Here is a 26,435-nt window from a genome sequence, read left to right as displayed (position 1 = left end):
TACGTGTCTGATGAGGATGATGATGATGGATGATAGGTGTCAGTTAGTTGCCGCGACGACGAGTTACAAGTAGTAGTCAGCAGATGGGATTGACATTATTGAAATTACAACAAAGTATTTGGGACGTGTCAACGTCATCATAAAGGGGAGTTAATTGGATTCCAGCTCGCCCGTCGTGGTATAATTCCGGCATCGTTGGCCGTGACTTTGTACATACATACTCCCTTTTGATCTGTTCTGATCGACTGCTTCCATACTCTTCACCCGCGAACACACCATCCGTCAATACACCATCGCACCCGAAACTACATATCGAGGACTCGGTGTATCACCACTTAAACAACACAACGCGCAATGCCAAAAGCCTACTTACTCTCACGAACCCTCGACCCCCTTCTCGGGATATTCACCGGTTTCTTGGCGTTCCATCTCAACGAGACGAATCCGAGAACTGCACCTCCGTCAGGTCATACGCTGCGAGAATTGGCGAGCTGGAAGTGGGAAGAGAGTAAGAAGAAGAGAGAAGGGAGAGAAGGAGAAGATGCGGTGGAATGGGAGAGAATCACAAAGGAGTTGGTGGGTGGAGAGGGTGCTGCAGTGAGCACGGCGGGCGTGGTTGCGAGTACGAGCGGGACCGAGGCGAAGAGATGATTCCGTTCAGGGAGTAACACAGTGAGTGATATGTTCATCCTTCATCGCACAAAGGGCGTAGCTTCACTCCCACCCTTGTTGTACGTTGAGCTGATCCTCTTGCAGCCAAAAAACACCGACGACGATCACATGGGTCGTCCTTCGACAAATACACATCTTTTTGATTGACTGTTCACTTCATGCTGGGCATCCACTACCCAGTATCTCTCCGCAACCAACTATTGTACTACCACATGCATATAATTTCTATCTACTCTCGGACCCTCACACCATTCTGGATCTTAGGTCCCCATCTATATTTAGTCAGGTCGTTTTATCGAGTGTTGTAGGAAGTAATAGCAACGGAAGAAGGGAAAGAGCATATATACAATTAGCTTTCGTTCTCGTCCTTGGGTCAAATGCGGAAAGTATGGACGATCTATCACTCACCCTCTGACCTTCTTTGGTGGCTTGGGAGGACGAATGAATGTCGACGGGTTGTTCCCCTGAGAGTATTTTGAGAATGCCCAGAGCTACGTCCGATCAAAATATCAGTATCAGTGTACATCATTTTCAACGTCAAGTCGTTCGGTGCGTGTATCAAAGAATGGCGATACGCACAATATATCTACAAAGTCAGCGATCAGCACCAAATCTCGACAACAGTGGACATGACCAGCGAGTCGAACTCACCTCCTCTCCTTGATACCCAGTCCTAGATCTTGTAGCTTTTGCGTCCTCAACCACACCTCGTTCAGCTTTTCCCAAGATTCTGCAAAAGGAGTCAATTTCTTATCGGCATTACGACCGATCTTGATGAGCAGAGCTTCAGGTGTGGGTGTTTCGGCTAGACAGGAGTGTCAAGTTAGCATTTACACTGATGATTAGTCGAGCACGAGCAGAGAGCAGGAAAAGGTAGGAGAGAAGCAGCATGTCAGGGTGATTGGGCAGTAGGGAGTCTTTCCAGCAAGTAAAGGCAGTGAGCTAGTACTCACTTGAAGGACCAAGACGAGCCTTCTCCATCACTCTTGACGATGTGGAAAACAACCTAGGAGAAGGGAGTCGGGACGAAGAAGCGCGAAGAGAAGCGAGAAACATGGCGATTGTAACGTTGCACTATTTCGTTATATCGATAGTGAAGGTGACCAGAGAACCGTTCGTCTGTTGTTTCCGACCCCTACTTGAGTTTATGCAATATGAACAATCGTTGGACGAGCACTCGGTATAGGTTGACGTTGGTAGCAACATGAACGAAATTCGACTTTTGGTCCGTTGCGCAAAGACATTCATGTTAGCGTTACGTAAAGACGGGAAACGAATCCAGTTGTGACCAAATACCGTCGTCCTTTCATCGCTATCTCAATTTGTTGTCATTACTCATCTCATCACTCGTCACTTGTAACTCGTGTCCTTTGCCCAGACTGTCATTCAGCGCTCGCTCGAATCGAAAGAACAGTGAAGAGGACGAAGACGAAATGGACGCGGCGGCTCTTACTGCTTCTGTGAAAGAGCTGAATGAGGCTAATCAAGCTGGCAAGACCGAGGTGAGTGAGAACGCACGACGGGCATGTTGGCCTGGCATGTTCTGCTAGCTGTCATTGTTCGCCGCGAAAGACTGTGCTGACAGATATTCCTGTCAATCCGTAGGACGTGACGAGACTGCTGAAAAAGTTGAAAGCAGAGGTTGAGCCAACAGAAGACCTCCTTCGAGTAAGTCATCTCAAAGCTATCATTTCGAACATGGTATGCCCAGCACTGATATGTCTGTCTTTTGACCTAGTCATCAAAAGCAGGAGTAGCCATTGCCAAGCTTCGAAATCACTCTTCTGCAGCCATCGGGGCTCTGGCGAAAGAGATAGTCAAATCGTGGAGAGAAGTGATTGATGAGAACAAGAAGAAGAGAAAGAGAACGGATGGTGGAGAGGAGGTGAAGAAAGAGGATGGGGGTGCTAAACGTGTCAAGGCGGAGGGTGAGCTTGCGCTTGCCTTGCTTGCAGCGAGAACTAGGTCATTACTCACCGCTGTTCCTGACCGTTTAGGTTCATCGTCCGCCGCTTCCCCAGCTGCGCCTACCCCTCCCACCGCCGCCGCAACGAGCTCGACACCCGATGTCAAACCAACAACAGCATCTTCATCCTCACCACCACCACGACAACCACTCTCCACCATCGACTCATTACGTACGACACCACGAACAGCGAAATTGGACGGTATAGCCGACTCGTTAAGAGCCGATGCGAGTGATGAGGGAGGTGCGGCAGACAGTGTGAGAGATAAGTGTGTGGTCATGATTTACGATGCGCTGGCGGGGGACAGTACTGCTCGTGAGTGACGTCTCGCACGGGCCTCTGTCATACTCGAGTCGCTGGAACATTACGCTGACACTTGATGTTGCTAACTACGTAGAGAAGAAGATATTGACAGAACGAGCGGTGGGGATCGAAAAGGCCGCATACAAGGCTATGAACTTTTCAACAGGCAACGACTATCGAGCGAGTGAGTGCACGTTGGAATTATGCTTAGGGCTTCGCTGACCAGTCTCAATCTCGCTAGAGATGCGATCATTGTTCCTAAACTTGAAAGATAAGGGTAACCCGGCTTTGAGAAATGAGATCGTTTTGGGATACATCAGCACGGACAAGGTCGCCAACATGTCCAAAGATGTGAGTACAGGCAGAAAATACTGTCCATACATGATCGGTGTATCACTGCGGATGGCGTGACCCTCCTATATCGAATCAAGCTGATACATTTGCTCGTCGCAGGAGATGGCCTCGGAAAGTGTCCGAGCCCTCAAGGAGAAGATTGCGAGCGACAACCTGTTTAAAGCCAAGGCTGTTGGGGAGACACAAGCAGAGACGGACGCTTTCAAGTGTGGGAGATGTCAACAGAGGAAGTGTACCTATTATCAGATGCAGACGAGAAGTGCGGATGAGCCTATGACTGTGAGTGATAATGGTCTTCCCAGTCTTTGCGACTGTGCTGATATCGTTGTGTAATATAGACATTTGTATCGTACGTATTTCAATCTGCACCGACGCACATCGAGGACATGTACTGACTTGCAGCTTTTTGGCATGTTGCAAATTATATAGATGTACAGTGAGTCTGACAGCTCGTGTATGCCCTTGACTGCAGAATGCTGATCATATATTCATCGCAGAATTGTGGCAACCGATGGAAGTTTAGCTAGCGTCATTGTAGGCACAAGCGAAGGACGAGATAGTGTTGTCATGAGAGCTGTTGGTGTATCATCCCTGGAGAGACCGTTGGGAAGCTGTATGCATGAGAGCATCGCCATAGTCATGCAGTATCATTCCAAACTGTAGTATGTCTTAAAAGTAACACATGATTTATGTGGAAACACTACATGTCTCACGATCAAAAACAACAACAACAAAGGTATATCGTGGCGTCATCGTTTCAGCTCGTCCATAATCCGGATCCGAAGGGGAAGCAAGGACGAAAGGAAGGACTAGTACAGTTGCCACCTAGCCCACACTCTACCTCCCACTTCCGCACGATAAGTGGGAACCTTCCTCCGCTTTACTCTCTTTGCAATGTGAATCATCAATCCGTTAGCAGAACCATCGTCACCACCCACCCACCGCAGTCCGAGGATGAGCAGCGCAAGAAGGGTATACGAAACTCCCGAGCTGATGAGCTCCATCTTCTCATTCATGGAGAAGAAAGATCAGTGCAAGTTGTTGACACTCGAACGGTCTTTCTTCCCTTCGGTCGTGGAGGAGGTATGGGGATCTGTACCGTATGATATTGTGAAAGACATCCTTGACTTGTACAATGTGAGTGCGAGTTCGAGCTCGACTCCACAGAGCAATATCGTCATTATTTGCTTGAGCTGATATGGTACACTATTTATGACTAGCCCCGTGGACGAATCTACGTTTACGCCGTTAGAGACATAGTCATCACCGATCCAGAACTCGACCTTAATCCAACTATCCAATTCGCCCTAATCTCGACCCTCCTCGACGACTTCCCAAACCTCCGAACTGCATCTCGTAAAATCGATTATCTCGCCCATCTATCGAGCAGTACTTGGAAATCGACCTTTGACAATCTATGGAGTCTGAAAGTGGAAGATGGGGGTCAGTGGATCGTTGTCAATCTAAGGACGGAATGGCTCTTCGAGTCTGAGATGGATTTGGACGAGTTGGAACCGCCTGTCTTTGTTGCAGATGGGATGTGGATCGAACATTATATCGATGTAGTGTTTGATGCTCCTTCATCCGCCCTTGGGATTGGGATTGGGCTTGGAGGCGCAGGGGTCAACGAATCACAACGATATATCGACTATCTGACCGACTTCAATCGAAGACATCCTCGTATTTGCACTTTGGACACTTCGAATGTAGGTCTTCCTCTCTCCGACTTGGCGAGGATCATATCCTTTCGACATCCCGGCCATTTGAATATCACAAAAGTACGAGCGGCATCTGTCGGTGGCTTCACAATGGTCGAATTCGAATCTTTCTGTCGTCGTGCGGGGAACTCGGAACTTGAAGTCCTTCATCTGGATAATCAAAGAGGATCAGGTGGTGTTCCTCGAAACTTATTAGATTTCAAGAGGATGATCAAAGCTATCGTGGAGGGATTCCCTAATCTTATATCCTTAGAAATCCCAATTTCGATCACACGAACTACCCCTGCATATGCTCAGGGGAGCAATTTCGTCCCAGTGACTGAGATCGAGGTTCTCAAACCAGACGAATTGACAGTGGCGCCATTACGCAAATTGAAACATTTCGCGATATCGGTCTATGGCCAAGGTTGGGGAAGAGGAGGAGTGATCGATCGATATGCCTTTCCCGTGGATACGATGGCGAAGACTCTGGCTGTGGCGATCGCACCTGCTCCACCTGATGAGGAGAGGTGCAGATTCGGGATCAATAACAAGACACAGGTGTTTTTGGGTTATAACGTCTCGAAAGAGCTCGACAACAGTGTGCATGATTTCCACCGGTGAGTCTAGTCGGTTGCTTTTCTCACGGTGTTCATCGCTTACGCTGACGACCGCAGATTATCCGAATACAACATTTTGAGCAACGTCAATCTCCTTGCTGGTCCGCCTCCTTATACTCGTTAAACATGATCTCCCTCACACCATGATACACTTCGCGCAGTACGTCGAACGGCGGGCGCACATTCTATATTATCAGTCACAACAATCTCCGTCAGTAAAAAATACCTCTTCTTACTCGACAAAACGACATGTAGAATATATGACGCGAAGAACACTCACCCCCAGCGCAACGAAGACACCCTGCCCACCTTTCTTGATTATAGCAAAATAGTATTCGACTCTGAATCGCGTCAGACCCTGATGGATGGTGACGGTCGATATCTCGGAGACGGGGATGAAGGTGTATGATGTAGACAAGGGGAGGAAAAAGCGACGTGGTGTGATTGATTCAGAGGACCTCAGTGTAGGGGAGGAAATGGAGAGACCTCGTGTGGTTGAGAGTTGGACGCCGAGCGATGGCATGGGTGTGATTGACTCTACGTATGGAAGGTTAGCCTTGTCGTAGGGATGGAGGAGGATGCACTCACCATACAATACGGTGTTACACCTTGCGTGTATGTATGCCAGTAACCCAAGCACGAAAAAGAGCAGTGACAACTACACATCTACCATTCAGCATTCGTCATGTATTTCAGAGTAGGTGAGGGGATACTCACAATCGTTTGATCCCATTTCCAGCCTGCTTCTTTTATGAGCAGCCATGTCCACTCTCTGTAACAGCTCCATGCGATCCATATCAACCCTCCAACCACGAGCAAGTCTACGACTCCCCACCCATCTCCTCTTATGATCTCGCCAGAAGGGAGACGACGAAAGTTGTACACTCTATACTCCACGACGATATTATCGGGCTTTGCGTCGGTTGTGCCCGTTGCCAGCGGTGTTGAGATTGTGATCAGTTGAGGATGTGATGGGAGGAGTCTAGTAGATGACGAAGCATGAAGGGGCATGCCATGCCATCCATCTCATGCGATGTAAGAGATGTATGTTATTGTTGGAAGAGATGCAGATCAAAGTTACGGTTGCGTTTGTTATCCGAGGGTTTGTGATTTCACGTGGGTTCACTTTGGATTGGGGTTTCAACGGGAATCACTCCGGAAACGGTGGAGATTAACCTGTTGTATCATCTCATGTTGGTTTGTTTTCTTTCACTCACATCACATTCCTCATCATAATCATAGTTATCACATCTGACACGATGAGCACTACATGACTTGCCCAAACGGGTCAGATATAGTGCACGAGCCAATATGCAACAATCACAACATACCCAACAGGTAAGTGATCGGACCTCCAACTTCTCTAATCTCAGTGAATACCCATAATATGTTTATGTTATTTGTTATTCTGATCATAAGTTGTTGTTTCCATCATATAGGGTTCCACTGGTCAACATGGACAGAATCCCCATCCATCCACTTCTAACAACATGAACCCTTCAACTTCAAACCACTTTTCGTTCCCCATGAGCTCGGTCACCACCGCTGGCCCTTCCAATGTCCATCTCCCTACATCCTCACTTACGCCGGAAGAGATTGAACGACATCAACGCTCAGCGAACGGTCCGACGATTGACGATCCTTGGCTTCTCGCTAAGAGGGGATCGTTCCCTGTCCCGGGGGCGAGACCGGCGACTTACAAAGTGGGAGATCGACCAAGTGCAGATGAATTGACCTACAAGTCGGTTGAAGATCGTTTGAACGCTGAAGCAGCATCGACCGGTCACGCTTTCATGAATGGAATCTCGAGAACCCCCCCACCACTACCGTCAACGGCTCATCCAACCGCCACCGCCATGCAACAAACCCATAGTCAACCCGGTCCCGGTCATGGTCTATCGCTACCTGGCGATACTCCAGATTCGATCACATCCTTTCTGGCAGAAATGCCGACGAATATGGAAGATCCAACGCGACATGTATTATGGACCGAGCTGATACGACTGAAAACGAGATCGTTGGAATTGCAAATTGCAGAAGCGAGGAGGAAGGAGAAGGAAGCAGAGTTGGAATTGATGAGGTTGAAGACTGGAGCAGCGGCGAAATCGGAAGCACCCGAATTACCATCGTCGAACGGGCACAGAGGCAGTCAAGGTAACGGCAACGGTCAAGGGTCTGCTCTCACTCCAGCTGAATCAAGTGGAAGAAATGGACGTGGGGACGACATTGGAGGGGAGGCAGATCATGGACGTGGACACGGACATGAGCAAGCACCGAGGCAAGGACCAGGACCGGGACAAACACACGACAATGGACGATCGATATTCTTTGCAAGTGGTCATGGCCTAGGACCTGATCCATTAACAACATCAACCTCATCAATGTCATTCCCAGGTCCGCACGCACAAGTGGGTCCCTCAGAACCAACCGGTAATACCGCCAATCAGCAGCAGCAGCAGAACATCGACCCATTCTCGTACAATCAATCCTCGAACATAGCCGGATCATCAACAAATTCGCTTTCGAACCCGCAGGTTGACCATTTGCAAAGCTTCTTCGGAGGCGGTCAAACTGCCATGTCACCGTTCGATCTCGAAGCGATGCTCCAAAGCGATAATGTCAACAATTTCCTGTCATGGTTGCCTGATCTCGGAGACGGGTCAACATCGCTCGACCCGACCTCGGTTGCCCTCCCTTCGACCGCTGACTACTCAAACAGCCAACAAAGTCAAGGACTACCGATGTCCTACTCTTCTGTAGACCCTTCGACCGGATTACCTCCCGGTGTCAATCCCGATTTCATGACGAGTGGCCTGCTACCCCAATCTTCTCCTACGCGTCGACGTAGTCCATCACCTAACGAAAGTGTCTCATCACAACAACAACCGCCTACGAAAAAGACGAAACGGGCCGCTGAGAAGAAACTCGTCGTTGAACAGAATGCGAGTTGTGTCAATTGTCACAAACAACTTGCGAAAGTGATGATTCGAGCTCCGAAATCCCAGTTACCTAATCCGATATCAGTCAACTTGAGATGTCCAGATTGCGCACCAGTCTCTCAACCTTCGACCTTACCGGATCAGAACGTCGCTGGCAGCGGGACATCGATAGGAACGGTAGAGACGAGGAAAAGAATGAGAGCGTCGATGGAGATCGATGACGAGGAGGCGAAAGTGAAAGATAGGAGATGTTGGTGTGATGTTTGTCAGAGGATTGTGGGTTCGGGACAGATACTGGGCGGAAAGGAGAAGGAACCGATAGCGTATATGGCCGAGATTGTCTGCATTTCTTGCGATAGCAAGTATCAGAGGTGAGCTGCCGATATCCATAGCAATGTGATACGTAGCTAACATGTCTTCGTGCCAGATGTACCGACGTGAGTATGCTGCCGTGGTATTGGTAGGGAAACAATTTTGGTGCTGACGTACCGCCAGTGCGGTGGAGGTGGTGGACCTCGAGTAGGTATCGGGAAGTGGCGTATGAAGCAAGTCTTCCATCCAGGTAGAAAGACTTGCAGTCTATCCCATACAAGGTGTGTCTGGTTCGCTGCGAAATTAATATCAAGCTGACGTTGCGCAGATTGGGCGACCGGACTCGGGAATTAGGTGTTCATGTAACACCGACAGATTTCACCCCCGAGCAGCTGAAAGAAGTCCTCACGCGATGTAAAGCCCTTTGGAACGAGAAGACCTTGTCCCGATTAGCTGTCCCAGAAATGTTAGAGTGAGTTGTCTTGCATTGTGCTCGCTTTCGGGTGCATTTTCACTGATGTGCTGGGATACTGCAGAGTTGACCTCCCGTCACATCTGTCGAACCCTTTACGTGATTACGCCGACGTGGACGATATGGTCACGCGAAATTGGCCTTCTAGAGAGGCGATGATCAGAGCGGATGAACTGGATCCGAAACGATTCAAGAGACTGTTATCGCTCATCGTGAGTATAGCTCGTGTTCTTGTTTATGTGTGATATGCTGATGATGCGCTAGTGGGCACATTCGAAACCACGTCGAAGTGTACGAACTGTCGATCTGGAGGAAGAATGGACAAAGCAGAATGAGGAGAATGACGATTCGGATTTGAGCACGGTTCTGGCCAATGTCAAGAGGAGTGAGTGATGCGTTGTAACTCGCCAGGCCAAATGGAGGGGATCCTGACGAGAGACGCTTGTTTCCGATAGCGAACATGGTCATCCCCGCTGGATCAGAATTGATCGGGATGTGGGGCGGTGAATGGGATATGCAGAGTGAGTGGTCAGAGTCGGTCAATACGTGAGATCAAGCTGATCATCTATGCTCTTGTGTGGTTACTTAGACGGCTCACTCCTGATTTCCACGTTCATACCCTTCGAAGGAACAGATGGCGAAGATAGCACTGCCCTCTCTGTCGGAGAGATGATTACCAAAGTCCAGACTTTACAACATGCCATCAACGCGGAGCGGAAGTCCAAAGCTGAGAAAGAGGGTGTTGCGCCGAACCTCTTACCGCCATGTCAACATCTTTGGAGTGTATCAGGGGTGAGTAGGCAAAAGGGCTATCATTATGGCTTCAACCATTTCAAGGCTGATCTGTGATTGAAATGGTGATAGGGCTATATTCCACTGGTCCGAGAACGATTCGCAGATATCTTGATTCGGAAGCGGGCTTTTGTCCATGTAGAAGAATATCTCACGAGACATCCTGAATTTATAGAATGTATCAAAGCGAGACCAGGTGAGTTGCCACGCTCCTTTCTTCCAACTCCGCTCTGTTCTCAGGAAAGTGAAGGCTGATAGATTGGTGATCGTTGTTATAGTCGGACTTCATCCCGATATACATCGACCTCTACCCCAAGCTGCTGTCGAAGATTCTTCAGGATCAGAAGCGCCGAGACCGTTGATCCTTGTCAGATGGCTGGGTAACGATTTCAATGCGCAGAAGATTTTGGAGATTAAGCAGATGGAATTTGGAGGTGGTAAGGTGAAGTTGAAGAAGAGGACGAGGGGGAAGACGTAGCGGCGGAGTCCGGGCGGTGTGAGGGATGAGGGCGACGTCATGTGGAGGTCGACGAATAATGAAGGAGAGTAGGGCACTAGTCCATAAAGATCGTTGAGTGCTTGAGTCTTGAGAGTTCGTGTGATCGATGTTGTTCATGTGTTTATTGAGTAGATGTACACTGTGTAGACATACATAAAGTGATGTATGATGATGAATATTATCAATTTGAGAAAGAATGTTTCCTGTCCTCCACATGCTACAATACCTGATCCACAGTAATCCCCACCTCCCCTCGGGTGGCTCGGGTGGTCTAATAAACCACTTGCGCCCTCATCAGATACTTCTCACCATGAACTGAAGATTTGTACCATTTCATATGAACTTTACGAGCTAGACGATGTGCGTCGGCGACCGTGTTGGTGGTGAGGCAGAAGGTGGAGACCAGGCTGAATTTGGAGCTGAAAGAGTATGGGTGGTTAGCTCTGAAGCAGAAATTAGTAGAAGGGGAGAAAACGAGAAGGGAGGAAACCACGAGGAAGAACGTTGAAGATTGAGCGAGTGAATTGCAGATGGCAAAGTAGAGCCCTCTACCACCTTTACGACGCAGGGATCTGTGGATACGATCACAATATCCTTTGGAGAGACAGGTGATTCGCACGCAAGAGCGACGCAACTCTTGTCGCTGCTTCCAAAGCACGGGATGATCATGTCCCAGCCTCAACCTTCATTGTCTCCACCTCGACCCAAAGCGGCTCCTCCTCACTCTGCCCAGAGGTCCTTTGAACGCGAGCGACTTAATCGCCTACCCGACCCCATAGACCCAAAACCCAGAAGTGAAAGTGAAGTGTCCCAAAAGCCGAAGACATGCTACGCCACGCCGACTCACGGTGGTAATCTCTTACAGGCATCTTGCCCTTCCACAAGTCCACAATCCTTCCCCAACCTCTTCACATCATCATAACTCACGCCCCCCGGCAATCCCTTGATCGTAACTCTCCTACCTCCATAACCAGCTTTCATCACCCATTCCGTGGTGAACGTCTTCTCAACTGGATGTTCACCACGTGCTGTTGAACGGAGGTTCGAATCTTCCAGCGCTCGAGAGATCAACTGGGAGATCCAGGCTGAAGAGGTAGAATCGGTATATTGGACTACTGAAGGGCTAGGAGAAGAGGAGGAGGAGGAGGAGGAGGAGGGAAGACGGGATGAAGAGGCGATGTTGAATGGAGGTCGGGAAGAGAGGTGTTGGTATATTGATGTGCAGATTGCAGGGGAAGGAGTGGTCAGATGCCATGTTCGTGTGAGCGAGGGTGCGCGAGTTAATGAAGGGGGAGGGCTAGTGACTGGAGCGGGACGACGCGAGCGCGAACGAGCGATGGTGTACGAGCGAGCAATAGCGAGGAGGTTGAGAGGGTGAGAGGTCAGGAGTGCGAGTTAGCGAGCGGACGAGCAGGAGCAAGGTCGAACCGTGAGGGAAAGTAGAATTTGGAGTGCGTGGAAAACAAGAGTAGGAGACATCAAATCAGCGATCATCCCCAGCAGACATGGTGTCCGAAAAAGTGATTTCATCTTAGTCCGAGGACGAACCCGTCGTAAACTGAAGATGCAGCTGGTCGCGGCGTACCACTTCACAACTACCAGAATCAAGAGCTTGAGCAGACTCACGAGATGATACTCCGAACGTCTCATCGATAGCACCTACGTCCCTCAACGCTCTCAATACGTCAGATGGGAGAGCGGTCTTTGGTACATCTTTCAATAAGAGACAAGTCGGTCTTTGGTCGACTGGCATGCGTTCTGCCCACGAATCAAAATCAAAATCAGCTTTCGTGTTCTCAGTCATACAATTCGACGTCCTCAATTCCTGCACATTGATTACAGTCTGGACTGCAGATCTGTCTGCAAAGAAGTGGCAGAGCACATGATCGAAACGCAGGACAGGACACAGGCGGATATGTGAAATGGACCTTGCTTGACTTGGTGGACAACTGAACTCACCAACTTGACCTGGTGAAAACGTCCTTGGTTTCACACGAACCGTTTCTCCCACCACATTCTTCAAGACTTTTGTGAACGATACCATCGTACTTCGCTTCGAGTGAGGCGGTCTTGTATACAAGTATATGTGTTTTGTGCAGCTCAAAGCTCTAGATTCAAGTAAGTTGTAGTAACGTTGATTGTAGGATATTTTGAAAATGGACATTTCAACTTCGAGGTCAGTTGCCGAGTATCTCAACTTATCACTTATACCACCGTGGGAAACTCAGCGATACGCCGGCGGCTGTCACTTCATAGACCTTAATGGTGGGTGATAGAGGTTCGCCAGTATAGTGATATTCAAATCGCATGACAGAATACAGAACCAAGGGAGCCCAAACCTGCACGTTATACAGAGAGCATGCATGATATATGTCCTCTCGATCTTGGTGGTGATGATACAACTATTCCTGTCTGCTTGTCCTCCTACACTACTTACTCCCACTAGGATTCGGACTGGGAACACCTCCTCCCCCCGCTGGCACAGCTGCAGGCTTCGTACTGACGTTTAACACCTTTGCCAAACCCAACAACTGGGTCTTCGAGCATGCTGAGAGGTTACTACATGATACAGAGAGAAGTAGTCAGTCGTCGAATGTTCTGCTTCGTTCACATATTCACAACCACTCACATGGAAAGGACGACGCTCTTCTTATCGTCTGACGTTCTGAGCACCGTCGCTGGTGTCTTTGGCGCAGCAGGATTCGGTGGTACTTGGAGTAATCCAAGAGTGACAAGTTGGGGGATGATAGAGCTACGTGGGAGAGCACAAGTTAGCGTGGCATTTAGTATGAAACAAATATTCGTTGGTTTAGTCACTCACACATTCACCGTGATGTTGACGGGTCCTTGAGCTGTACCTGTGCTCGTCCCTGTAGCGTTGCCTGATGTACCAATGTGACCACCGTGCGACGCTGGTGGCGTAGGTGTTCCTACTGCCGTACTAGCGGGTAAAGGCGGGCGGGGAGGTGCTGCCGCTGGTGTGGAAGGTGCGATACCAGTGGTACTGGCGGGACCAGCAGGTGTTGCAGGCCCCTGGCCTGTTGTGTGTGTGATGACCGCCTCCCTTAATCCACCTCTTCCTCTTCCTCTGGGTCTCCCTCGCGGTCGACCTCGTTCTGATGCGCCATCTCCTCCGGGAGTAGCAGAGACCGGTGTGGGAATCGTCGTTGTCGTTGCTGTTGGAGTTGTCACCCTGGGTACAGTAGGCGTTACCGGCACCGGCATCGGTCTAGGCATTGGCGCTGCTGCGGGAGCTGGGACAGGCACTGGGGCTGGCGCGGGCGCAGGTGGAGGGACAACCACTTTAGCAGCTTCTGTTGCCATCTTCGCCACTCTCTTCCTCTCCTCTTCCTCCAAAAGCTCTTTCCTCTTCGCCTCCTCAGTCCGTCTCTTCACTTCCTCTATTCGACGTTTTTCGTCCTGTATCCGTTTTTGCTCGGTCTCAATGACGTTCCATTCTGCTTGGATGGGTTTGAGCGTCGCTTGTAAGGCAGTGAGCTCTTCGCGGACGATGGCGGTGGACGAGTTGAGAATGGATATGAGGGATGGGAGGGGTGAGGGGTGCTGGAATAGCCAGTGTCAGCATGTCAGGCGTTTCATCCCAGCCAAGATGTTAAAGAGTGACGAGATGTCAACCCATATGAGAAGTGAGTAAGCAAGGAGGGACGACAAACTCGCGATTGAGGGTAGTATAGTGGAGACGAGTGCTCAGACCACAGAGCTTGGCTCAGATCACCCCCAGGGAAAGAAGGTAGTACCACTCACATCTGCTTCTTTCCGTCTGGCCTTTACGAACCGTTCCTGTATCCCTCGTATTCTCCCCACCAGCTCTTCCGCTTCTTTGATCTCTGCGCCATCATCATAATATACAAATCAGCAACTTCGGCTTATATCGAATCTGGTCGGGAAGGATGGTTTACTCACCCGCTTCCTTATCTCCCTTCTTCCAACTTTCGAGCTCTTCGTCATGTACTTGCCAAACGTGATAAGGGAGTAATCTGTCGACTGCATCTTCGTATGACCCGAATGCGGTCGGCGGGGTTGGATAGAGTGTTGAAGTTTGGTCGAGGAGGAGGGCGAGATGTAAGCTGGATAGAGAAGGAAAATCAATGTGCGTTAGTATATACTAGTTCAACGACCAACGGAACGTCTCCGTCCACGCTGTTTTTGTAGTACACAGACGAATGGTGCGATGAGCTTCCCAAACCCACCTTGTACATTCACCCATCAACCAACTCATCTCTTCCTCTTCGTAACCCATCATCCCCCATTTTCGCTTTTTACTTAACATCTCCTTCTCCCATCCTGTACTTGAACCAGGCTGAGCGTCCACATGACCGGGGAATGGTTTCGCTTCAGCTATCACAGTCGAGGGTGCAGCCGTGTTCGATATTGGATCGGTGGAAGCTGTCCCTGTTATGGCTTTTGGTAGAGCTGGGGAAGGGGATGAAGTGGGCAGACCACCATTGTTTTCTTTATCGTCTTTGTTGTTATTGTTGTTTTCACTCTTGATGACGATATCGGGGTTAGGAGTAAACGTATCTATTCTAGAAGTTGATGTTGATGTTGTTGATATAGGTTGAGAAGTGGACATTATCGTACGTCTATCACAGTCGATAGGTGGACGTCCTCCACTCTTGTGTTGTCTCTCTTCGAACGGATGAATCGTGGCGAGAGAATGTAACGAAGGGATGGAGATGCGAGGAGATTAGCACACAAAGTAAAATCAATGCTTAATTCGGGGATATATCGGTCATACAACTCGGACCACAACGTGGCATCTTATCATCACCGTGCAGTGCATGATTGTAACTTACATCTACCATTATGATGCATGACTTCTTTCTTGATCTACTTTTATCTATGCACATGTATCTCTACCTCTGATCTTCGCCGAAAGATAGTCGCTATGTCACTTTGCTCAATTACTCCAATCCCAAAGTCTTTCGTTTCTCCCTGATCGCCTCTGCCAATCTAGCAAAGCCCAATTCTGTCTCCTCAATCAAGTCGACGATGGAGAATGACAATCTCACGTGGGGACTCTTCCTTCCTTTCGGGTAGAAACTGCACAGGGACCAAGCATCAGCCTGTCTCTTTCGATTGTGGCTTCGTCGGATTCGAACGTGGTCACTCACGTCATACCGGGAACGCCTAACACGCCCTTGGCAAGCGCTTCATGCCTGATCAAGTCGTAGCTGTCCCTGATACCTGCGGGACTCATGTCCACCCACAAGAACATGCCCGCTACTGGTGGGACCCATGTAGCAAGACCGTTGAGATGTTTGTGAGCGATCGCTTCGAATTCGGCTCGTCGTTCGGCATAAAGCTTGGCGACACCACGACCGTGGCTGAGGAAACCTTCGATACCCCCTGCAAGGAGCAAGTAACAAGTCCTGCTGTCAGCCACCATGATCTCATATCAAACGCTTGCACGCAATCAAGGACATACAGTGCTGCACTAAGCCAAGGACGACAGCTTGGGACACAGAACTGGTGTGCAAGTTGGCGCCAGCGGTACAAACGTCGATTGCGTGGAGAAGTTCCTTCGGTCCAGTAGCGAAACCCTATGTCCACAGGTGTTCGTCAGCATCAGATCTCAAATGTGATTCACCGAGGCCACCCACCAATCTCATACCGGCCGAGAGGAGTTTGCTGAAAGAGTCGAATCGGAGCACGTGGCCACCTTCGGGGTAGACCTGAGTCTCAAGTTCGAAGTAACTGGGGATGAGCTCCTGAGCGAGATAGTCTGCGACGAACAACATGAGTTGATCTTTACGTCATAGCTATGCAATCACAATGCCCTACTCACAATAAGGGTCGTCTGGTAGTGTAGAGTTGGTCAGCTATCAGGGTGCCAGATTTACACGGTATCGAGGTGCGAACCCACCTTCGAAGATCAACACATCATACTTCTTGCACACCTCGAGGACGGCAAGTTTCCTCTCTTTTGTAGCAGAACATCCAGAAGGGTTAGTTCCTACAGGCGAAGTGCTAAATCGTGGTTCATTAGCACTCGAGCAAATCGCTGTCTGTGTGCGTTCGGGGGAGCACGACATGCACTCACTAGATCACACGAGGACGTTTTTTCCCTTCAGGCCAAGTGCTCAATATCCTCTCGAGGTTATCGGGGGACAACCCTTGATCGTCAACATCAACCTCTACGGAAGGTGGTCAGCTGAAAGGGTCGTTCTGCGGAATTTGATAGCTGAGACGTACCGATCAACTCTGCGTTCAAGTGTCTGAGAGCGGGGAGAGCACCGGGATATAAGGGTGTTTCGAGCAGAATCGGATCGCCAGGGTTGAGGATGGACATGAATCCCTACACACGCAAGGGATCAGCAACGCACTCAGTGATTAAGATCACTAACTCCAGCGCGCCTGTTCCTTGGCAAGTATACACCTGAGTCGTACGAATGTGCTGACTCACCTTGTACATCATATCCTGACTACCACTTCCCAAACTGATCGTCCAATTCCCCCTCTCTCGCTTATGCACTTTACTCTGCAATTGCTCCAACCAGTCTCTCAACTTTGGCAAACCTGCCGACGGACCATATTGTAATGCCGTGTCGAGGTCGTTTCCGTCAATCGTGATGTCCACAGGAAGGGCGGAAGGGTCCGCGAGAGGAGGTTTGATGGTAAGGGTCATGGCGGAGAAAGGGAAAGATGTGGGGTTGGGTCGACCGGCGCTGTGGGCACACGGTGTTAGCTACTTGGATATGTGTGAGGTGGGAGGGTTACCGAGAGAAGTCGGAGTTGGCTTTGTGATAGGAGAATTGGGACGAGAATATGTCCGATGAACATGCACGTACAGCTACAATAGCGATAAACACATCAGCCAAGCTCGATTGAACGCCAAGCACATATATATAACTCACGAAAGAAACGACACCGGGTCCTTCGACAGACATCAACCCTCTGACTATTCATCAAAGCAACGACACGATCCCATCAGCATCAGCCTCGACCCCACGAACCGACCAATGCTAGGCGTTCTCCACTCACTACCATCAATTTCGGAGACTTTGGCCCTATCGCTCAAGAAGGATCTACAATCATAAGCCTTCTTCCCGTGGCCGTTGGTGTATGCATGACCATTGAGCTCTCCCTCCGGTCGAGGTGGTTCGGTGATCGTGTCAGCTTGCATAGTGGATTGTGAGCAGAGTCGATGAGCTACTATTTTGATGGGTTCCGAATTCTAAGTTCTAAATTCTATGTGTCCTTGTGTGAAAAGAAGGCGAAGGAATGGATTCCGAGCAATTTAATCGTCCTTATATATATATAACATGAAGATGGATGAATGATCGTCGAGTCGACTGTGATTGTCGATGTAACAATGTAACGATGTAACGATGCAACGTTCGACTCATGCGGCGTATGTTATCGCTCCTCACTGTACCAACTTTTTCCCTCACGTAATAAGCAATAAGCGAGATTTCGATGACCAACACTCGGCGAAGCGCGTGTTTTAGCGTGCGACTGGCCTTGGAGATAAGCCCAAGTGTAACTTATTATCATCGTCGACTCGAGAATGTGGCGTATTGTGGGAGTGGCGCAAGTCGAGTCACAATCGCGCATGACATCTTTACAAGCGCTTGTGAGCTTGTCATATGGTAGGTAATGGTAATACAACAGATGGGACGCTATTTAGCTACAGTGAATTGCGTACAGTATCTGTATCGACGATGAAGCCATGCCAAGAGATTGATATACGGTTCTTACTTTTTTCTCCAACCACCCTGCGTCATCTGAATCAATTCCACCATTCTATCCGAGCTTAGCTAGAACCCCTTTTGATGAGAAATGCCCGTTGTCATACGATACCGCCCAAGCCCACTTTTGGACCGACCGTAGATTGTCTCCCCAGCTGACCCTCCAAATAACCTTTCTTCCGTCCTTTATGCTTACATCTCTTCACGGTCCACCATATGATGAGTCCAATGACGATAGCAGCTCCTAGAGCCCCTTTTTGAGCGAATCGATCGATAAACCAACGAGTGTATTATGGTGAGGAGTCAAAACAGTGAACAGAGAAGAATGTGTGATGAATGGTTTGAGTCTATCAGCGAAGATGACTTATGTAAATAGCGATCAAAGTCCGAGCAGTGATGAAACTCACCACCGATGATAGCTCCCTCATTCGCACTCCTACCAGCTTTACATGCATCCGATTCGAACCCTTCATCAACACAGCTATCGAGCGTATCTCCCACTCCTGGTCCTGTATCGCTAGTGGCCGTTGCACCACTCGTCGGCGTAGGGCTATTAGTTGAAGGAGCGTGTGCTGATGCCGAGGTCGATTTAGGTTGGACAGTTGCGATAGAGGTGGAAGTGACGTCGTCGTCGATGTTGGCGGACGGCGTGGTCTGTGAGAGTTTGGCGGTTGTAGGAGATATGGATACGGCAGAAGATCCGCCTGGGAGGGAGGAGATAGTATCGGATGTGGTAACATCGTCTAACAGGCCCATGATGATAGATTGAGCCGTTTACAGTTAAGGTATTAGAGAGGGGACGATCAGACCCCAGGTATACGTTCAACTACGAGATTTGAGGGGATTTTAGTCGAGGTAGTCGAACGTTGAAGGCTTAAGGTGCTGTCCGCTTTTGTTTTTGGATGGTCGAAATTCACGATTGTTCATGTCAAGATACAATGGGTGAACAAGAATAGGGACGATCAGGTAGCCCACAGAGAACGATAACTCAACGACCGATGAAAGGCAACCGCTCAATTGCGATTACTCGCCGCTTAGCGTACCACAGTGCAAGAGTCCAATCAACTACATCCTTTCGACTGCACCTGATACGCGTATCAGCAACTCAGGAACGTGAAAGGACCGCTCCTTTTGCATACTGTCCCACTATCAAGCCCACCATGCTCCTATTGCGTGTTTTGCGATCCACTGGCAACGAAACCAGAGCTATACGCAGTGCATCCCAATCGTCCCTTGACACTAATTACCACTAACTTCGTGCCCTACCCAATCTCCATCTCACATAATCTTCTTTCAACAACCCTCCCCATCTACCGTTCGCGTCCATTCCGACTTCACCGACCTTGTACAGCTCACATCCCTTTCTCGGGACAAAACGCAATCGCCAGACCGTAGCGGGTGGCAGATCGGAAGATGGATTTTGTGGGTGAGTGAGAAGAGGGTCGGTAGGTAAGACATGAGTGAGGAGCAAGGAGAGAACGGCATGGAGGAAATGTAAAGTCGGAGGAGTGGACCATGGTGGATGAGGCAAAGAGGCGATACTATGATTTACATCGCGTCAGTCTAATGTGACGTTGGCGATCTATAGCGGATAGAGGCGCGACTCACAGGCGTGGTATCGACTCTGTCTCGAATCCTTTTTGCGATTTGACTATCCCCGCATCATCTCGGAAGCCCACTTGTATTTCCTGAATATATGCAAGTCGTCTTAGCTAAATACATTGGTAGGGACAAGTCATACTTGATCGCGAGTGAGATCACGCACCGGCACACCCAAGAGCCAACTTTGCGCCCAATGTTTGAGCAGTTTCCTATACAAAATTCTATCAGCGCCGTTATACTGTATCTATCAGTGGATACTACGTCATTGTGCTCACTTGTGAAAGACCGCATCCTGCCTTTCGTTCTCAATCACTTTATTGGTCTTGAGCTCTACTGTCCTTTCCAGTCCAGGATGAGGTGATCCGATTTCCGCTGCCATACATGCAAAAGACAAATATGAGCGTTTCGTCGAGGTTGGGTGACGGCTGACTAGTGACACTGGAGACGTACCTCGAACACAGTCTACTTCCCCACCTAGACAGAGTGGTATTTCACCAATTGCTGAGCGTACCACGCTAAGCACTCGATATTAGCTCGACCTGTATTATCTGACACGAAGCACTGCCGTAACTCACTTGCACCACTAAATCTTGACATCAGTGTCTGTTCGTTCGATCGTAGACCGCGAAACCCACCTGCACATTGGTATTCACGTCCCCTCCCCATCCTTCCACTTCGCTCTCAGCCTCTTCTCCATCTCGTGAGACTGTTGAAAATGACTCGAACGCGTAGCCCATATATGTCGGCAAAGCCCATGACGATTGTTGTTTCCGTCTGCACACCGAATTAGCTCAATCCTACAATAGTACCTTTTCTCGGACCTGCATGAAGTCGCGGAAAGCAATTGGGGCAACATACCTATTGGCCTTCGATTCGGGTGGATCGTGTTCTTCCAGGTAGACTGAGCCGTCTAGGGCTATAGCTGTCATTTCCCATCCATCTCTATCTTCGAAAGGGGCTGTCATGATCCTGCGCAAAACGACATTACATCAACAATCCATCCATATTGCCTGAATGACCTCCCCGACCACTCGGTCGCGCGGTTCTGGGTCAATCATTAGGCAGAGTAAGAGCAGGCTTCACTCACCTCGTGATCATTCCTCTCCAAGTTATGACTCCACCTTTCCTCTCCCCCCTCCCCTCTCCAACAGTCTGTAACGCCTCACATAGCCCATCCAAATGCTCTTCTACCTCTTCGTCCCTTTCTATCCGTCTCTCGAATCCGTATTTCAGATCACACCCCATCGGAGCGGGTCGATAATACGCCATGGAAGTATCATCGTGTACGATAGATCGGTCGGGCGAGTGGGAATAGGTCGAGATTAGCGTTGGGGAATGATATGGAGGCGGTGGAGGGAGAGGTTGAAATAGTGGCGGGAGGGGAAGGAATAGCGGTGTAGATGAGCTGGAGGCCTCAGCGGACTGTCTCGGGGGTGGGGGACGATACGCCATTAGTGCAAAAGTACTAGTTTACTATCGTCAGAGGTCCGTTTGAAGATGAAATGGTTGACACTTTGTCAATAAATCCAACATATCGCGTTCGTGCCTGGAATCGGGTGGAGGTAGGACCTGTGCAGGGAGAACTATTTAGATATTTTGGTGCAACGATTGCCTTGTCTTCCTTGGTAGTTGAACGGCGTAGTTGGACGGTTTCAAGGGATGGTGTACTGTGTCCAAGTCCTCGGGGTAGCATGCACACGTGCAGACGTGTGCCATCCTGCACTCTCGTATGTGCCTGACGTTCATAGTATAAGTCAGCGTCGCGACGACTACTGTTCATCTGAGTCACGTCTGCCTAGCTCCCAAAGAAGGACAATGACTCAGCACAGTTGACCTCGTGGTTATCTTCATGTGTGCACATGAACCAGCAAGCTTGCACCCCCATTGTCCAAAGCCATTTGCAAGGTTTGTTGAGCATATGGTGGTCACTGCGCAGAATAAGTCTTGGCGTTCAAGATAGAGTTTTTGGTTCCGTGCGAGTTACTTTCTGATGAGAGTCATTATTTTACCCTGAATATTCCTACAAAAACAATGAACCCGATCACTCACTCACTTTAAGTAGTCCCGGCGAGGAGCACCGTATCTCTCAATCACTCTTGACACGTTTCATAGTTTCCCACAAAGCATTAGCATTAACATTTCCACTTAATATAGATACATAGAGGACAGCGACAATAACAAATCAATCAACGATCCGACTGTGCGAAACAACCCTCATCGCCACCCGAATACTCGAACAACTGTTAGGCAATCATCTCTTCTCAATCCCCCCGTCCCTTACTTCAACATATTATCGCACGGACCGAATCTCATTCAATCGGATCGAGACGAAGAAAGAATGAACCGACGCGTATTGTGATTCGGACCAATACACACCCACACACAAAGTCAGACACGACACGACTCGGAGATAACGCCAACCCCAATCATACAATCCTGCAATCCGTTTCACTTGATCTTCGCGTGATTCATTGATTCGTGGGCAGACAGGTGACCAACTACTAAAGGGGTCACAATTCGTGCTCGGAAGGAGGGTATAGCCGTTTCATTGTTTCAAGATTTGATATAGTCGGAGAGAAGAGAAGGTTCATAAAGGAGAGAGACATAATCGTCTCGCCTTCTTCCATCGCCACCATCTTTTGCTCCTTTTCAAATAATACGCTCTGCGAGTTGGAATAGAGGCTGGACCTTTTGAGTGAGTTCATGTGTCAGGATATCATAGATGGCAAGGAGGTGAATGTGCTGATCATCGTACCTCCCGTGCCAAGACAACGTGCCCATCACCTCCCAACCCGACTTCCTTTAATCCACACAGACACACACGCACACACAGATTAATACATCTCTGGCATCGCTCTCTTTCTACTCTTTCTCGTCTTCTTACATTTCCCGGCTCGTATAGCGTACAATTCACCTGTGAGCTTGGTCCCTACATCTCAGCTCCCCCGCGTTGATAGGTTCACATAGCACATCGCATCGAGGTCCGAGCGTTCGCTGACCTGTGTGTAACTCCCCTTTTCCCACTGCGTGATTCGATCTGATCGATTCGCCGCCTTACACGGATCTCATTGCAACTCTCACCGACTATATATATATATATATACATCCCCCGCATTCCGTATAATCATCTTGATCTCATATTCACTTTTATTACCAACGTATGTTCGAAACGTCAGCTTGCCATCATGTCGAGCATACTCAACGCAGTGACCGGTGATGGTCCTTCGTATCTGCACTCTGTCTTTGGTCGTTCCATCTCGGTGAGTACCGCATTCCTTGTTGCGTGTGGCTAACTTTGCTAATCGTCTCTCTCGATCTACAGTCCAGCGTATTGTCAGGAGATAATCCTACTCATGTCGATCCTAGCAACGTGAGAGAAACGGTCCAATCATCTCTTCGTGGTGATCGTACTGACATCAGTGCAACTACTTCGCCAGCCCATCACTCTCTTCATCATCCAAGTGAGTCATTAATACGCGGATGATATGGTCTACAGCGCATCTTCTAACGCGTAATTACCCCTCTAGCTGGTTATAATCATCGTGTTCACACAAACTCTCGGATGGGGATTCTCGTACGTCAGGCAACCAAAGGTCATTGCCGAAGTCGTCGGTGGTATCATCCTCGGCCCAACAGTAATGGGCAGAATTCCGGGATTTACACAACACATCTTCCCCCAACCTTCGCTCACTTACCTCAACCTTGTCTCCACCATTGGCTTAATCCTCTTCCTCTTCCTCGTTGGACTCGAAGTCGATGTTGGCGTCATGAAGAAGAACGGTCGGGCTTCCCTTGCCATCTCAGCAGCGGGAATGATCCTTCCATTCGGTCTTGGTGCTGCTGTAGCGGTTCCGGTCTATCACAACTTTGTCGAGACTGAGAAGGTTTCATTTGGTCACTTCCTCCTCTTCGTCGGTGTAGCGATGGCGATCACCGCTTTCCCTGTCCTCTGTCGAATCCTTACATCAACAAAGCTCCTCGACACCCGAGTTGGTGTCATGGTCCTCGCTGCGGGTGTAGGCAATGATGTGGTGGGATGGGTCCTCCTCGCTCTTACCTTGGCTTTGGTGAACGCGAAGTCCGGTGTGACAGCTGTATATGTCTTGCTGTGCGCCGTTGGGTGGTCAATTGTCCTGCTGTGGCCTATCAAGAAAGGTTTCCTCTACCTGGCTAGACGTACGGGTAGTATCGACCATGGACCGACACCATTCATGATGATGTTGACACTCGTCATCGTGTTCACTTCTGCTTTCGTTACCGGAATCATTGGTGAGTCCGAAAATGTTCGACACTCTGTGTGTTTTTGTTCTGATAAGAGGCCGCTACACTAGGCGTCCACCCCATCTTTGGCGGTTTCATTGCTGGTCTCATAATCCCACACGAGGGTGGTTTCGCTATTGCACTGGTGGAGAAGATTGATGATCTCGTTACTATGCTTTTCCTTCCCATCGTAAGTCGTCCGTCACTCTGCCAGTCACTCTTCAACATCGTTGACATTGGTCGTGGTACAGTATTTCGTCTTATCCGGTTTGCAAACCAACCTTGGTCTGCTTGACACTGGCAAAATCTGGGGATACACCATTCTCCTTATCTTCATTGCCTTTTTCGGCAAGTTCATTGGATGTGCTGCCGCTGCGTTGGCTATGAGATATCCCCTTCGAGAAAGTGCGGCAATCGGAATGCTTATGAGCTGCAAAGGGTGCGTTGGGCCTTGGGACAGTGCTTCAGCACCCTGCTAATCTATATTATATGACAGTCTCGTGGAACTCATCGTCCTTAACGTCGGTCTGTCAGCTGGTATCATCGATCAGCGATTGTTCTCCATGTTCGTTGTCATGGCCATCATCCTCACCTTTGTCACCACTCCCGGTACCATTGCCATCTACCCCGAAAAGTACAGGGTCAGGATCAGCGAATCTCGTAAACACGCCGGCACTGGTGATGCGGAGAAGAAGGCCGCTGGCGTCGAACTTCTCATTGGAGGCTCTGGTGGTAGGGAGCACACAAGCAAATTCCTTGTCATCCTCCAAAAGCTCGAGCACCTCTCGGCCGTTATGCTCCTAACTCAGATGCTGGAGCCCCCAGCTCCTACGAATACAAAGCCTTGGTCCGCTGCGGAGGCAATCGGACACGAGGTGAAGGGTCACCTTGGAAGCAGTATCTCAGACGAGTCGACTAGCTCTACGCCTGAGCAGGCACTTGCCCGTCTTCCATCAGTCGCGGAAGACCACGATGGCGCAAAGTCAACCGCACCCCGAGTCGATGCCCTCAAGTTGATCGAGCTGACTGGTCGTACTTTCTCCGTCATGCAATCTGCCGAAAAGGATCAATTGCTTCTTACCGACGATGCCCTTCAACTTTTCAAACAATTTGGTCGACTCCGAGGGCTGGAAATCACGCCACATATCTCGATCGTCGGACAGGATTCGTTCCCTCAAGCAGTAGCAGATCATGCTTCTGATCTCGGTACCGAACTGGTGATTGTTCCATGGACAGTTCCTGTTCAAGGTTCTTCCAGCGAACTCATTGAGCCTGCCTCAACCCTCACGGACGGTCTCACTTCGAGTACCTCCGGCGCCTTATCACAATTTGACACGATTTTCGGTAGCGAAACGGCTGGATCACCAATGTACACCCATTTCGTCCGGCGAGTCTTCTCAGAGTCGCCATCCGATATCGCCCTTTTCGTCGATCGAGGATTCGGAAGTTCAGCAACTTTCGCTCCAGGAGCAGGTCAACATATCTTTTTACCCTTCTTTGGTGGCCCCGATGATCGATTGGCGTTGCGGTTTGTGGTTCAGCTTTGCAAACATTCTCATGTCACGGCTACCATTGTGAGGGTGGAGAAGGCGGAGAGTGTTGTCCGAGAAGAGAGTGAAGAGAATGCCAATGGGAAGATCACTGAGTCGATCCAGATCCACCAAGCCGCGCTGCAGTCAAACATGCTGACCGTCGGAGGCAACAATACTGTGAGTATAAGCAACCGGTAGACTGGTATGACTCGTGGAATTGCTAATGACCTTATCCGCTCTCGTAGCAATATGCCGAAACACAGGCTCATCTTGCCTCTGACACTGCCGACAACATTGCCTGGACTTATTACACCGCCTCTTCAACCACGCCACCACGACCCGCATCGATTGATTCGGCTCTCAGTCGCATTGCGTTTTGGTCCACTCAATCATCTTCACCTCTCCATTACGCGTTTACCTGTGCATCGTCTGCCATCACTTCGACATCTGCCAGTGCCAAGTCATGGAGACCGATGTTGATCGTCACAGGTCGAGGAAGACGCGGCGCGGCGATGAATCATAACGCGGAACTGAACAGGATGTTGGCGGACAAGGCTCTGAACCCGTCCATTGGAGCCGAGTTGAGGAAGACAGTAGGAGATCCTGCGACGGCTATGATCTTGGGTGGAGGTGCGCCAGGTACTGCGAGTTTCTTGGTCATGGAAGCGGGTAAAGCGTAGGGGATTGTCTATGATATTTAGG

At 49.5% G+C, this 26,435-nt stretch overlaps 10 protein-coding genes across 10 annotated transcripts; 5 read left to right on the top strand and 5 right to left on the bottom strand.

The window, feature by feature from the left end:
• Positions 1–354: 354 nt before the first annotated feature.
• CI109_105670 (uncharacterized protein) lies at positions 355–651 on the top strand (the record flags this gene model as incomplete). Its single annotated transcript, XM_032004175.2, has 1 exon — positions 355–651. The coding sequence occupies one exon, from the start codon at positions 355–357 to the stop codon at positions 649–651; it is 297 nt and encodes a 98-aa protein (XP_031861406.2).
• A 250-nt stretch (positions 652–901) lies between these two features.
• Positions 902–1,728, bottom strand: CI109_105669 (mitochondrial 37S ribosomal protein mS41; the record flags this gene model as incomplete). Its single annotated transcript, XM_032004174.1, has 5 exons — positions 902–944; positions 1,081–1,163; positions 1,252–1,258; positions 1,324–1,477; positions 1,626–1,728. 5 exons carry the CDS (start codon positions 1,726–1,728, stop codon positions 902–904), a joined length of 390 nt encoding a protein of 129 aa, XP_031861405.1.
• Positions 1,729–2,105: 377 nt separating this feature from the next.
• On the top strand, positions 2,106–3,823 carry CI109_105668 (transcription elongation factor S-II; the record flags this gene model as incomplete). The annotated part of the gene is made up of 9 exons (XM_065967709.1): positions 2,106–2,174; positions 2,278–2,340; positions 2,411–2,600; positions 2,670–2,954; positions 3,037–3,126; positions 3,184–3,293; positions 3,396–3,575; positions 3,635–3,645; positions 3,769–3,823. 9 exons carry the CDS (start codon positions 2,106–2,108, stop codon positions 3,821–3,823), a joined length of 1,053 nt encoding a protein of 350 aa, XP_065823781.1.
• A 427-nt stretch (positions 3,824–4,250) lies between these two features.
• CI109_105667 (uncharacterized protein) lies at positions 4,251–5,737 on the top strand (the record flags this gene model as incomplete). Its single annotated transcript, XM_032004172.1, has 3 exons — positions 4,251–4,433; positions 4,517–5,613; positions 5,671–5,737. The coding sequence occupies 3 exons, from the start codon at positions 4,251–4,253 to the stop codon at positions 5,735–5,737; spliced, it is 1,347 nt and encodes a 448-aa protein (XP_031861403.1).
• A 1,366-nt stretch (positions 5,738–7,103) lies between these two features.
• Positions 7,104–10,606, top strand: CI109_105666 (uncharacterized protein; the record flags this gene model as incomplete). The annotated part of the gene is made up of 10 exons (XM_032004171.1): positions 7,104–8,923; positions 8,980–8,989; positions 9,048–9,145; positions 9,193–9,336; positions 9,401–9,548; positions 9,601–9,721; positions 9,792–9,857; positions 9,926–10,128; positions 10,201–10,324; positions 10,407–10,606. 10 exons carry the CDS (start codon positions 7,104–7,106, stop codon positions 10,604–10,606), a joined length of 2,934 nt encoding a protein of 977 aa, XP_031861402.1.
• A 292-nt stretch (positions 10,607–10,898) lies between these two features.
• Positions 10,899–15,221, bottom strand: CI109_105665 (uncharacterized protein; the record flags this gene model as incomplete). The annotated part of the gene is made up of 9 exons (XM_032004170.1): positions 10,899–11,046; positions 11,475–11,931; positions 12,254–12,385; positions 13,065–13,186; positions 13,257–13,379; positions 13,449–14,191; positions 14,393–14,475; positions 14,552–14,715; positions 14,839–15,221. 9 exons carry the CDS (start codon positions 15,219–15,221, stop codon positions 10,899–10,901), a joined length of 2,355 nt encoding a protein of 784 aa, XP_031861401.1.
• Positions 15,222–15,552: 331 nt separating this feature from the next.
• CI109_105664 (uncharacterized protein) lies at positions 15,553–17,774 on the bottom strand (the record flags this gene model as incomplete). Its single annotated transcript, XM_065967708.1, has 11 exons — positions 15,553–15,691; positions 15,763–15,997; positions 16,077–16,191; positions 16,252–16,373; positions 16,437–16,448; positions 16,515–16,618; positions 16,692–16,785; positions 16,844–16,946; positions 17,055–17,316; positions 17,369–17,549; positions 17,633–17,774. 11 exons carry the CDS (start codon positions 17,772–17,774, stop codon positions 15,553–15,555), a joined length of 1,509 nt encoding a protein of 502 aa, XP_065823780.1.
• Positions 17,775–18,440: 666 nt separating this feature from the next.
• Positions 18,441–19,095, bottom strand: CI109_105663 (uncharacterized protein; the record flags this gene model as incomplete). Its single annotated transcript, XM_065967707.1, has 2 exons — positions 18,441–18,592; positions 18,747–19,095. The coding sequence occupies 2 exons, from the start codon at positions 19,093–19,095 to the stop codon at positions 18,441–18,443; spliced, it is 501 nt and encodes a 166-aa protein (XP_065823779.1).
• Positions 19,096–19,588: 493 nt separating this feature from the next.
• CI109_105662 (uncharacterized protein) lies at positions 19,589–21,393 on the bottom strand (the record flags this gene model as incomplete). Its single annotated transcript, XM_032004168.1, has 9 exons — positions 19,589–19,880; positions 19,948–20,027; positions 20,105–20,150; positions 20,217–20,313; positions 20,392–20,456; positions 20,517–20,524; positions 20,577–20,715; positions 20,800–20,910; positions 21,029–21,393. 9 exons carry the CDS (start codon positions 21,391–21,393, stop codon positions 19,589–19,591), a joined length of 1,203 nt encoding a protein of 400 aa, XP_031861399.1.
• Positions 21,394–23,126: 1,733 nt separating this feature from the next.
• Positions 23,127–26,413, top strand: CI109_105661 (uncharacterized protein; the record flags this gene model as incomplete). Its single annotated transcript, XM_032004167.1, has 8 exons — positions 23,127–23,201; positions 23,264–23,311; positions 23,379–23,402; positions 23,469–24,210; positions 24,273–24,391; positions 24,453–24,640; positions 24,698–25,910; positions 25,979–26,413. 8 exons carry the CDS (start codon positions 23,127–23,129, stop codon positions 26,411–26,413), a joined length of 2,844 nt encoding a protein of 947 aa, XP_031861398.1.
• Positions 26,414–26,435: the final 22 nt, after the last annotated feature.

This window comes from Kwoniella shandongensis, chromosome 10 (genome assembly GCF_008629635.2).
Source record: "Kwoniella shandongensis chromosome 10, complete sequence".
Lineage (NCBI taxonomy): Eukaryota > Fungi > Basidiomycota > Tremellomycetes > Tremellales > Cryptococcaceae > Kwoniella > Kwoniella shandongensis.
This window is presented reverse-complemented; position numbering and strand designations above follow the sequence as displayed.